Source organism: Peromyscus californicus, unplaced genomic scaffold, assembly GCF_007827085.1.
Source record: "Peromyscus californicus insignis strain IS unplaced genomic scaffold, ASM782708v3 Scaffold_10__1_contigs__length_136768540, whole genome shotgun sequence".
Lineage (NCBI taxonomy): Eukaryota > Metazoa > Chordata > Mammalia > Rodentia > Cricetidae > Peromyscus > Peromyscus californicus.
The window spans coordinates 93,436,851-93,450,639 of record NW_026294391.1 but is presented as its reverse complement, the minus strand read 5'-3'; the positions used below and the strand labels follow the sequence as shown (position 1 = coordinate 93,450,639).

Here is a 13,789-nt window from a genome sequence, read left to right as displayed (position 1 = left end):
TTCATAAAAATTCTTATTCAACTTTTTCTTGAAATGTATAAATGACTTTGGGAAAGGATTGATACTCTTATCTTGTGTCTTATTGTGAGCATGGTCTGAGTCATTTTCTCCCAGCAACCATTAGCCACCAATAATTCAGGGAATGGCAGGTCTTCCTAAGATCTTACCCCATCCATAATGAAATGTTGAGGTCCTGATCTTGTACTGGTCTTCTTCAAGTAACAACAGCTACTGTGAATTCATGAGTGCCATGTCCAAAAGAAATCCTCAGCTTAGTCCAGCTCTTACATTCTTTCATCCCCTTCTTCAATGATGTTTTTGGAACCTTGGAGGAGGATGATCGAAATGTTCCACTTAGTACTGAGCACTTACAGTCACTTATTCTCAGCACATGCACCAATTAGGAATCTCAGCATTAACTATTGACAACTGCAAACAGAAATTTTTCTGACCATGACTAAGAGCAGCCGTAATCTTCAATTAATCTTTAATGTATTAGGTGGAAACATAAACATTTAGAAGGTAGTTTGACACCACGTTCATGGAGCAAAACAACAGTAATTGGTTTCTCCCTAGGGCTTATGACCTCCACAGACATGGACTTTTGTCCAGTTTTATAGAACCAAATGAATTCCATTCTATGGAGTAGACCTCACTTCCACTTCCTTAAAACTCACTGTCCTTCTTTTAGGCTTCTTTGTAGTTTAATGGCCTCTACCTACACTTACTCCAACAAACACACACAAATACACACACACACACACACACACACACACACACACACACACACACACACATGAATTACATGAAAGGAAACACATCCTTTTGTCTCTCTCAGCCTAGAATACCTCACATAGTATAATATTTTCAATTCCACTCAATTTCTTGAAAATCTCATAATTTTTGTTTTTACCTATGAATGATTAAAATTGTGCACATATCTTTCATTTTCATTATCTACTCATCTGTTAACGGACATCTGGACTGTTTCCATTTCTGGCTTTTATGAATAGAGCAGCAATAAGCAGGGATGTTTAAGTGTCTCTATGACAGGCTATAGTATCCTTTGGTATATGCCCAGGAGTGGAAAGGTGAAACATATACCAATATTTTACGTCAGCCTAAAATGTTTTTGGGGAGATGCTGGGCTTTGTGGCTTAAGTCCTAACAAATACTAGTACCCAGGAAACAGAACAAAGGAAGAAAAATTTCAGCAAATTAGAGGCCAGCCTGGGCTACATGGTGAAGTCAGGTCCACTATAATTACAAAGCTGGATCCTGTCTCGATGAAACAACCGAATGAAAACTTGGAGGGGTGCCACTTTTCAACTCTAGCGTTCATGATTTCTGTAACTGTGTCTCCATGTATTGTCCATGTGCTATCCCTGCTGTCTTCATTTCCCATAGCACCAGTGTTGGATGCACTAGCTCAAGTGTTAGAAAATTTACAGACTTCATTTTCTTTGAAGAAGGTGAAAGGAAGAGAGTTGCAACTTCTAAGAAACTTGGTTTGGCTTGCTGATTCCAGCCACTAGGTAGATTAGGGTAAGGTTTTAGCCAAGTAAAATTGCCAATTTTCTAAGAGAAAGGGCTAGCACATCGCTCATTAGAGCATTCTGAGCTTGCCTGTGCAATCTTTTTTTTTTTTTCCTACCCTGCAATTTCCTGTGGGTTATAAATGAAACCTTTCTAGCTGTTAATGCAGGCTGTGAATTGAAGAAAAAAAGCATGTAATTAATCATAGGAGGTTGGGGGGGGGGTGCTCGCTAAGCTTGAGTTCCAGGGGAGAAGCCGGACAAGGCACTAGGACCTAGAAGGCAGCTATCCACCCTGGCAGGAATTTCTTGCTTGGAGCTCAGACAACAAAGGCATAGAGAGATTGGTTTTCTTTCTCTCAGCATCTCCACCCAACCAGCAGCAAACCGGTGAGTGGGGCTTTCGAGTGATTTTCAAGCCGAATGTAACAGATGTCAAACGGGAAAAGCACAAGGCACACAGCTCTCTTTCTGTGTGTGGCTGTCTCTGTCTTTCTTCTTCTCTTTTATTTGCCTTATTCTATAGGATTGTTGTCCTCTAAGATTCTACCTGGGATTTTCCTCTGGAAAAGTGAGTTTGTTGTTCCTTTGTTTTCACTGTGATGCTAATTTAGAATAATAGCACTTCTGATTCTAAAGCATAGCTTTATTTGCACAGCCCGCCTGGGGAAAATGCTTGATATACTTGTCTTGAGGAGGTGGGGTCTTACTACTGCAGGTTGTCTGACAGAGACAATGCTGAGCTCAGCATAGGTCATGGGGACACTGGAAAAAAAGGGGGACTGAGCCTGGCAAAGACACCAGCGAGCAGTCTCCCTTAACCTCCTGTCTCCCTGGTTCCTTGCAAATCTTGATGTGGCAGTATGTAGCAGCTGAGCCCTCTTGCTTCGTGAGGCTTTTTCCCCCATCTGTGAGATGAATGTTAATAGTTTGGTTCCTTGGATGTCACATTACCTTTGTGAGCGTTCAGGGCTTCGGTTGTATTATTTGGTTGCATGTTTTCATTGTTTTTTTTCTAATGGGGAGGGGTTCAGTGGGGGGGTGGGGGTGGGGGTGAGATTAAAGCATGACAGATGACCATTTTTTTTTTGCCTCCATCAATGAACCTAGGCAATAGACAAGTTTGAAGTGAATTGCCTGCTGTGAGGGTAAAATGTTCCTTCAGTCAGGGGAGAAACCCAGAACAATGAAAGGTGTACTCGCTTGTGAGGGTCCCATATGCTATTCAGGGACCCATTTGGGAATCTCTCCACAATTAAATTATTCCATTAAAAGGTGTCGCTGCATTGGTGGGAAGGGGATGGAACACCTGAAAGGAGAAAAAGGATTCTGTGACCAAATAGAAGCAAGAGGAAAGCAGAGCTAATAGCTTGTTAAAGAACTGGTGTTTTCGACATCCTCCTCCCCCTTTTCAAACCCCAGCTTATTTCTTATGAATGCTGTATAGCGGCACCAGCTTGATGGGAGAGGGTTTGATGAATAGCACAAAGACACTGGGTATTCCCTGGAGGCTGTCCCTTTAAAAGAGAATCCTAGTTTATTCTGGGGGAGGGGATACACATATTAGAGCAGGAAAAAAGGATTTGGAATAAAATTCAAATACCCCTCTTCCTAGCCATTGTATTGAGATGCCAACCTTGGCTAGCTCCCTGTTTCTCTTCAAGGGGAATTTTGTCAGGCTAGGGATTCATTTACAACTGTTAGTCATGTGGACATGTGTGAGGAAGCAGATGCCAGTTTTAATGTATTTTGCCCGAAGTTACAATTTGATAGGAGCCACTGTCAGTAAGTTCCAGGATTTTAAGCTATTTCAACACCCCCTCCCAAATTTGGAACAGTGCCAAAAGTGCCACCCTTTCTATCTCTTGCTCCTGTCCCCCCTCCCCAGCATCCAGTCCTACTGCCCAGCCCCCTCCATCTTCTCTATTAAGATCAATATTCCTGTAGGTCAGGGACAAGCAGCAGATGGGTCACAGGCTTTTTTCAACCAGTTCTTTTCACAGGCAGCAGATTGCAGCTCTGGATCTGGCTAATATTTCAATTCCTTTTCTTTTTTTCTCTCACCCCCACCCCTCCTTATTTGCCATCCCTTGTCCCCACCTCTTTCTCTAACAATCAGGTTGCTGCGGTTCAATCAAAATATGGAACTTGATTTTGGACATTTTGACGAAAGAGACAAAGCATCTAGGAATATGAGAGGGACACGGATGAATGGGCTTCCAAGTCCCACTCATAGTGCCCACTGTAGCTTCTACAGAACCAGAACCTTGCAGGCACTAAGTAACGAGAAGAAGGCCAAGAAGGTACGTTTCTACCGCAATGGGGACCGCTACTTCAAGGGGATTGTGTACGCTGTGTCTTCTGACCGTTTTCGTAGTTTTGATGCGTTGCTGGCTGACCTGACTCGATCCTTGTCCGACAACATCAACCTGCCTCAGGGAGTGCGCTATATTTACACCATCGATGGATCCAGGAAAATTGGAAGCATGGATGAACTGGAAGAAGGTAATTTAAGTAGTGGGTGGTGGCCCCTGGAAGGAAAGGATGTTCCTATGATTACATTTTTAGTCTTCCTTGAAAGAAACTAGGCTATTTGTTTGCCAAAACATCAGGTTGACTGATGCTCAGGCTTCTGATTCCAACAGGACCATTAACTGTCACTCTTCATGGGGTTCCATCTCTGCTGAGGTTGGAATGTACATGGGTTTGCTAATGCTAAATGTGCTTATCTGCCTGGGTATACAAAGGAAAATCTGAATTGTGACATTCACTCTAGATCTTGTTCATAACTAACTCGGTGTGGCACCATCAAGGCAGGCCATGAAATCATTAATCATTAAGGGGAGGAAGAATAAAACAATTTTGCCCAGATTTCCCATGAACTGCTGAGAAATTGTTTGGAAATTGCTGCTCATTAGAAATACACACCCCAATACAGGACTTCCTGGATATGTTCACAGAAGATTAAACTTTTAGGTAAGTGTTTGCTGCTCAGCTGTTGCTTCTAAAAAGCCCACTTCAGGGTGTGTCTGAGAGGCTGAGATCATTGGGAGAAATATGAAAGAAAGCTGTAGGTATGTCTGGTATTTTAATGACCACCATTTCTATTAGAGTAAGATGAGTCACTCTACCTAAGTCCTTTCATATCCTCTCTATACTTTGGAATTCCAACTGAATTTTATGTTGACTGATGAAAACCTCGACAACCTGTGACCCACATGATAACAGAGAAATATCCCAGATCTTCACAAAACTTATTCAACCATATTTTCTTTTTTATGGATATTTAGAAAACATATCTTGTGTCATATTGTTAATATTTTATATTGCCAGACAAATTATCATGATCAACTTGACGCATAGGTACTTTAAAGGATAGCCTCAAGGAATAGTGACAATAGAAATGTTCTTCCAGTCTCTCCTACATTATTCAGCCCTCCGTCTCTCCCTCCCTCCTTCCCCCTCTGCCCTCAATCTCCCACAAAGGTGAATCAGTGCAAATAGATCTCTAGGGAATCCAGATTATAAAGAGCCAACAAAGAAAGAGAAACAGCACATTTGGTGACTTAGTAGGAGTAGCCCAGCCTCACCGTGTTGAGGTTTCCTGTGTTCCTAGACAAAGGGGCATGAAGGTTTCCCTTATACAAGGTCCTATTCCCATCATGTAGTTGTGGTTTTCAAAGCAGTAATGTGAAGTGATTCAGGCAAGCAACTTAAAGAGACAATATCCATATAGTGCTTCCATCTGAGAGAGTCTCAGGATTGGAATCTAAGAGTTTTCTACACAGCTGACCTTGAAAATCCATGCAGAGGAGGATGATTAGATCATTTACAGAGTGGGTAGGCAAACATTGATCCGAGACTTTCCTAATCATCAAAGGGTTAATCATTCTAGTGCATATCTTAAAATAAAAGGAGGCCAGTTAGGGTCAACTCTTAAATCTGGATGCTCAGTCGAGGGAGCTGTCCAACAGAGTAATCAATAAGGCCTGTGTCTTCAGTTGCTATAAAATCTGTATTTCAGTCAAAGTTGAGGGATTTCTCTGTAATACCTTTTACAAACAAAACACACTGAATCTCCTAGTTTGTCTTAATTTCCATCATCTGTGAACATTTAAATGCCATGATACATGCTAGGTAAGAATCTGAACCAGACATAGTATACTGAGTAAGAGTGAAAATGTTATATTTATTATCAGTGTTTTACAGATTTCTCTCAATCAATTTTTTACAAATATCCCCACCCTCATATATATGTGTATACGTGTGTATTGAGAAAAAGTTGATGACAAACCATGTCAATTTAATCTGTGTAAGTGATCAGCATGAATTTTAAAAACAGACCACAGCTTTATTCTCACCTGTCTTCTCTTGGTTCCTGCTAAATTAGACCTATAGACCATTTCTGGGTGCAGTGGTATCTCCTGATGGGTTTCCAAACAGTATAGAATCTGGATAGGGATCAATTAAATTTACTCACTTTGTCTTCTACAAGCCCAAGTGACAGTGGATGCCAGAGGTATTTCTGGGGGAGTATTAATGATTTTTCTCACTGCCATATAGCTAAGTGGGAAAGGGCACCGAGATGAAGAAGACATGGAAAGTTTTTTTTTTTTTTTGCTTGCATTTTGTCAGTTAGAGTTACTTATGTAGAAAAAAGGTCAGATATCCCTTTGTTTACTTCCAGAAGAATGTGGATGGAAGATCAAAAATTATTAATGTACAGTTTCCTGTTAAGATTTAAATTGAGGATGTTTGGAAAGATTACTGGTGAAGTATCAGGAATATTGGGTTCACATCTCGGAGCAGATTACAATGGAAAATGAAATATTGGGAATGAGATTTGTTTCAAATTCAGATCTGTTAGCTTCTAGCCTGTAGAAACTTGAGGAAATCAGTAGAAACCCCAAGCTTCAGTTTTTAAAATCTATAAAATGAAAGCAATTGCTTTGAGAATCAATTAAGAAATGGTATGAAGTGCTTTCTATTCTTCTCCATACACAGTGATACTCAATAAAGGGTAACTGTTACTGCCTAAGTCATTCTCATTTTTACCTGGTTAGCTACATGACTATGGGGCTGTCTTCATCATCAATGATACTAATGTTCTCTCTCTTTCAAAAACAATGGCTTTAATCTGGTGCAGTGGTTCACACTTTGTAACTCAAATATTAAGAGTCTGAGGCAGGAGGACAGTGAGTTTGAGGCCAGCCTAGACTGCAGTGGTCTTGGAACACATTACATACCAACTGAGATAGGACCTCAAAGTCTAGGGCCTCTAAACTCATTCTTCTACTCTTTATTGAGAAATTCTTTTGAGTATTAAAACTTGGAGAGTGTTAGATGAGGTGATTTTGATGAGTCTGTTCCACTAACAACAGTGATACAGAGTGTTCCTAGTTGTAGAAACCTCATTTCTGTTCATTTTTGCTCTGTAGATCTCAAAGGAATGGATCACACAACATGTGTTTCCAAATGATCAGAACATTAAATATTTAGCCTAAAATTAGAGAAAATAAAAAGCAAATGCTAATCACTCTGACCTTATGGCACCTCTGGCACTCCTTTTGTCTGGTGACTCTAGTCAACTGTCTGCTGCTAGATGGTGGAAATCATCAAGGGAATCATTTTGAGTCTAAATCTCATTTTTCATGTCAGCCTTTCCATAGCTTCTTGCATACAACAAGGGTCTTGGCAAAACCACAGAGGATGCAGCTCTCATGAAACTGTATCCCCAGCTGGTCAATGAAGGAGATTCATCAGTGGTATTTCCTTTTGTTTGCCTCTTCTTTATCTTTCATTAGAAAAGTATTGTCCATTTCCATAATATCTAAACTTTTCTTCATCTCCGTGTTTATATACACTCACCAATTTAAGGGTTCTATTTTTGACTAGCCGGTTTTTGTGTATCAAGACAAATTTGAACACTATTAATTATGCAGACCATTGGAAGAATACTTAAAAGTTGAATAGTCTTGAATAATTTGAGCTATATAGTGACACTGTATGATCCAGCTCCTTTACCATAGTGCACATGTTCTAATGAGATTAAACCACCTTTTCACTAAGTCTCTTATTACTAAACAAGTGCATCACCCAAAGCAGGGATTTTAAGATGCTCAGGAGTGATGATGCACGGACATGATAATACAAAAAGCCATCATTTAATATTTCAATGTAATAATGCAATAAAGTATCATTCAATATTTTCTTCCTTGAGTTAGGAATCCCCAGAAAAGAATAGAAAACACAGGGAAAAGCATTTTTGCATTAAGAGATTATAAATGTATAAGACTCTTTGGAAAATGAAGCCTTCCTAAAGGTGAAGAAGGGTACCCTTTGGATCATTTTGAACCTAATACCTGTTCCCTTTATGCCCTTTTAGTCATGTTTCCATCATTTCATTTCCCTCACCCCTTGTCCTAAAGCAGCTGAATTACAGCAAATTGTCACTTTGCTTACCTGAGAAACAGCTTTCTTTATAGGTTCCCAGAGGGTGGAATCTAACCCCTGGAGGCTGTGGCAGGGTGGAGACTCAGCTGCGGAAAGTTACAATTGGCTTCACCCAGCTCCAAGTGCTAGGTAACCGTGTAGGAAGCACCAGGCTCTGAAAATAGACCTGAGAAATGTTTGCAAGATCAGAACCAGGAAACCTTATCTACAACAAAGGAACACATCTAGGGTTTTCCAATAATAGAACTACAAGGTCCTTGTGGGTGGGCATCTAGGTTTTTGCATTTGATTACTAAAATAACTATTTCCTCAAGCCTGTTTGAGATTGAAAAGAGAAGAAAATTCTCTCTTATACATCTTTAGGCCCATAAAAGACTCTGCTATCATCTAGTGAAATGCCTTCAGTTTGTAGATAAAGAAGTCAAGACTTAGGGAGATTAAGTGACATGCCTGAGGTCATATGGCTCCTAAGTGCCTGGTTGGGATTTGAATTAAGATCTATCTCCTTCATCCTCCAGACTGCTGAGATTTACAGGCATGGACCACCAGGCTCTGCTACAAGGCACTAGTGTTTTTTGTTCTTTCTTTTAGTCTGCTGTAGCCCAAGCTAATGTCACACTTTCTATGTGGCTGAGGGTGACCTTGAATTCCTTCCCCTCCCACCTCTCTTGAAAGTGCTGGGATTATAGATGTGCATAACCTCGCCTGGCTAAATCACTGTTCTTAATCATCATAAATGTCTTGCCCTAAGTGTGCATCAGCAGTTGCAGCAGGCAGCAATGGATTTGCTGTGTGTGAGCTATAAAGCTCCTGCATTGGTAATTTGCAACTCCAAGAGTCTTCTTTTCTAGAAACATGAAATACTAATTAATTAATTAATTAGTTTAGTTAATAGACAAGGTCTCACTAGGTAGGCTTGTTTTGGTCAGAAGTTCACTATGTGAAGCAGGCTGCCTCCAGCTCACAGAGACCCTCTCGTTCCTGTTTCCCGAGCTTGGGGATTACAGTAATGTACCACCATGCCCCACCTATAGCAGGCAATCTTATTTTTGAAGCACAGGACTCCAGAAATGCTCACATCATACAGTCGGCACTGCTCAGGTCATAGACAGCTGACCTTGATGCATTCTTTGCTCTTCTTTAGCTTTGGTACCTCCTTGCCCTACATCCTCCCTCTCAGCTTTTATTTCTTCTTCTTTCTCTTTCCTTTCCTCCTATTTATATGTCATTTTAGATGGGGAGCTTAATGATAATAATGAGAACTTATGAAGTGCTTACTATGCTCCAGTCTCTGAGCTCAGCACTTTTTATCCATTACTGGACTTGCACCCCACAGCAACCCTATAAGGTAGGGCTTATTATTAGAATCCCCCCACCTTGCAGACAAGAGACTGCTGCCAAGGAAGTCAGGTAATTTGCCAAGGTCACACAACTAGAAAGTGTTAGGGATCACAATCTGACTGACATCATACCAGCTGTTCTTTTTCCACTGCTATGTGTTCAGGCCAAAAGTAGAGAGTGGCGTGATTAAAATGTACCCTCAGAAGGTGCTCAACATAGATTTGTCTGAGGGCTGAGCCTTGTGGAAAGTTCTCGGGTGCCATATGATACTCTAATTATTTGCCATCATATTCATTTTCATCTGGGGGTAGTTAATCATACTTGTAGTTCAGAGGCTTAGAAGTTTAAGAAGGGGCAAACACAAAAAGTCCAGAGCCCTAATAGGGCTACACAGCTGACTCTTCAGAAGAGCTTGTGGATGAGTTAAATCATAAATATAAAGCCCTGGATGTTTCCACTCCACCAGCTGTCTGACAGAGTTTGAAAGTGTATGGCAAGTAATGGAAAACATCTGACTCAAAGGCAGTGACCTCTTGGAAGATGCCCATGAATATGATGAAGTGCAGAGGCAAGAGGCCATTTCTAGTGTATGTGGTGGGGGAGGATGTTGGCTATGAATGTATAGAGTAATTGAAAGGGATCCTTTATCCTCGTGTCACACTTTATAGATCCTAACCTCTAAACACTGGTGTTGTGTTGGATTTGCATGCCACGAGGCCAACAAAATCAAGGTCTCTTTTAGCTTGCAAACTCAACTCCTGTCCTGACTGAACACATGAGCACCAAGTAGGGCCAGTGCCTAGGATTGCTTATGATCCATCTCTTGGTTCCCCTACTGTAATAGACCATAAGTGAGATTAAGCATCCTTGTGTGCTACTCTCCCCCTACACACACACACACACACACACACACACACACACACACACACACACACACACACACACTCGTTCTCTTTTAAAGCTACCCTAGAGATTGCCACTGAATCTTAGTACTAACTGAGAAATTTATTAATTCACATGACTTGGTGCAATCAATATTTGCAAAGATAATGAATTGTCAGCCTGGTATTTCTGAATGTCTCTGTGTAGTTCTCCTGCTGAGACCAAAGGAAGTAGAAGAGCCATCCGACTTTAATTTTGTTTAATTTTTTTTGCACTGGCTAAGGATTATATATTTGTCTATGTATTTAGTTTTATTACTGATGACTTAAAGCCTGATAAAATCACTGTTTCTGCAGTTCAACCTCTGGATGAACTTCTGTATACCTCGAGGCTAATGTGCTTTACTCAGCAATTTCAGCTTTTTTTTTTCAATATATTTCTCCCTCAGGCTGAGCCCAACTCTCTCTTAATTTTCTTCAGTTTCTAGTTCCAGGTGTCTAATGCCCTCCTCTTGCCTCTGGCCACTACATTTCTTCCACTGTATTAGTCATTTTCCCCCAGCCCACAGTAAATGTAAAACTCACACTAGACCTTTTCAATTCAATCAGGCTGCATAATGCAGTCTCCCACTCATTACTGTGGCAGCCAAAAGCAACTGATGGAGACGACATCAAATATACAGATGTAATGTGCAATATTTAGGAGGATGGAGAAAGATGGAAGGGGGTAGTAGAAATAGAAAAAATATTTCCTAAGGAAGAACTAGACTTGCAAACACTAAGAATGCTGTGTGTGTGTTTGTGTGTGTGTGTGTGTGTGTGTGTGTGTGTGTGTGTGTGTGTGTGTGTGTAGCTTATTTAGATACTTCCTTCATTTTGAGAAGGATAAGCAATAGATTACACACTTATACACAAATTTAGATGTTAAACTCACGTGCAAACACACACACACACATACACGTAAAGACACCCTTTACATTTCAATAATTCTACCATTTAGCCCAATAGTCCGTGCAAATGATAGTTTTGCTTTTGATCAGGTGTGCACTGAAAGCCTGATATGTAAGGTTGTTTGGTTCACTTCAATTTGAAATAAAAATAAATTGGCTTTGAAATTTTTCCTTGGCTCATAATAGAGCAAAAGGGTGTGACCACAAGTGCAAACGTAGCATGGGAACATCAGGACACAGAGGCAAGTTAAACATGCTCCAGTGGTGCATGGAAGTTAATGAACATCAGAAAAACTGAAAAGCATCTACATTCCAATAGTACCATGCTGATTGTGGGAATTCCACTTATTAAATCATATCTAGAGGTGTTTGCTGTTTTTTATAACCCTTAGAGTTACAAGGTTCTTCAACTAGCTATGCCATTCTATTGAAGAATGTTTAGCTGATTACTTTTGAATTTGAGTAAATCAAGTTGTCAGAGGGTCTGTTTAGGAACTGGACGTTGGTTGGTTATTAGCTCAACATTTCACCAAAAGTCTTATTTCAATATGAGTGTATAGTAGCTTGATTTGCATTTGCATATCTACTACTGAACTAACCACCTAACCATTTATTTCTTCCCTTAGGGGAAAGCTATGTCTGTTCCTCAGACAACTTCTTTAAAAAGGTTGAGTACACCAAGAACGTCAATCCCAACTGGTCTGTCAACGTAAAAACATCTGCCAACATGAAAGCTCCCCAGTCCTTGGCTAGCAGCAACAGTGCTCAAGCCAGAGAGAACAAGGACTTTGTGCGCCCCAAACTTGTGACCATCATCCGCAGCGGGGTCAAGCCTCGGAAGGCAGTGCGTGTGCTTCTCAACAAGAAAACAGCCCACTCTTTCGAGCAGGTCCTCACTGACATCACAGAAGCGATCAAGCTGGAAACTGGAGTTGTCAAAAAACTCTATACCCTTGATGGAAAGCAGGTCAGTGCCTGTACAAAGTACTTTTTTCATTTTCCCAACTCTGTAGGTCAGTGGTTCTCAACCTGTGAGTCAGGACCCTTTCACAGGGTTCGCCTAAGACCATTGGGAAACACAGATATTTACATTACTATTCACAAGAGTGGCAAGATTACAGTTATGAAGTAGCAATGAAAATAATTTCATGGTTGGGGGGTCACCACAACACGAGGAACTGTATTAAAGCAGCATTAGGAAGTTTGAGAACCACTGTTTTAGATGCTCATTTTATATAAGTCATTATTCATGGTTGAGGGTCTCTCCCTCCATATTCCTTCATCCTTAACTGATACCCTTCATCTCATTTTGGATAAAGATCTTCTCAACAGACAAAGCAATGAACCAGAAATTGGCTGCTTTGAAATTCCTTTTACTTTTCATTTCTCAGGCATAGTGGTCAGTTAGCTCCCAGATCTTTATTCACTAAGAAAAAAATGTTTCAAAACTAGCATGAAGCAAGCTTGATCATTTTATACATATAACTAAAAATATGGTTTGTCCCACTCATTTTTTAAGATACTCCCATGATGGTGTTCTGCATCCTTTTGGATGAAAGGAAGTTGAAGTGACCCTTATGTTTATATGAAAGGAGGTAAATAAGGGGAAAGCAGTAAAATTTCGGGTGCATTGTCTTTGCCTTACACTAAGATATATGTTTCTCTCCCTTTTCCATGTGACATAGCTGTTTTAATTTGGTTCCATGGATGGGTTGTGTGAGAAAGGAACTATTTCAGGATTCCAAAATTAGCCCAAGAAAGATGCTACCATCTGTTCCCCTCCAAATCAGGTTCTTCATGTCATTGGTTACACTACTGAAGTTGCTACCTATATTAGTATCTGGGAAAGAATGCAGCCAGGCGTCTCCATAAGACAGATGCACCATTCTCTTGAGCACTGAGATCTGTAAATATGTAACAAAAATGTTCCAAGAGAATTGTAACAGTGGCTAGTTCTATTGGTTCAAATGGTCATTTTGGTGACCCATCTGGAAGACAAGTGTGGATGATTATCAGTCCATAATCCTGCCTCTTAAAATATCTTTCATAATGGAAGAATTATAGTTTCTAAAATGTAACTTTCTATATATCAAAATGACTGATGGGTATTTAAATGCAGAACTATGACTTTCCCCATAATTACTAATATGTATTGCATGCTACAGGATTTCAAGTTTCAGGAAAAGTCACTTATATGCTATGCACTTGGCAATTTTGATAAATTTGTGTTTTTCTACTTTTCATCTTTTTGTGCTCCAAGATGCCTATAGTCGAGGTTCACTGAGAGACTCTGTCTCAGGGGAATAAGCAGAGAGTGATAGAGCATGATACCCGTTGTCTCCTGTTCTCTACACAAACATGGACACATGTGTCACACACACACACACACACACACACACACACACTCCATGAGCATTCTGTCTCTCTTTATCTCACATCCCAAGCATAAACACACACAAACACACACACACACACACACACACCACAAGCATTCACACACACCACAAGCATTCACACACACCACAAGCATTCACATACATGTACATACCACGAATATTTCCACTTACATCACAAGCATTCACACACACACCACAAGCACATGCAGGCACACACACACACACAGTTACTA

At 40.4% G+C, this 13,789-nt stretch overlaps 1 protein-coding gene across 6 annotated transcripts in view; it reads left to right on the top strand.

The window, feature by feature from the left end:
* Positions 1–1,795: 1,795 nt before the first annotated feature.
* The window catches only part of Dcx (doublecortin), a 78,248-nt gene continuing 66,254 nt past the window's right edge, over positions 1,796–13,789 (top strand). For 4 of the 6 annotated variants that reach the window (XM_052737536.1, XM_052737528.1, XM_052737522.1 and 1 more), the window contains exons 1-3: positions 1,932–2,106; positions 3,655–4,040; positions 11,787–12,127. In XM_052737536.1, coding sequence (XP_052593496.1) covers positions 3,677–4,040; positions 11,787–12,127 — 705 coding nt within the window. In that variant the 5' untranslated portion in view covers positions 1,932–2,106; positions 3,655–3,676. The other 2 variants (XM_052737511.1, XM_052737540.1) reach the window with 2 other exon arrangements.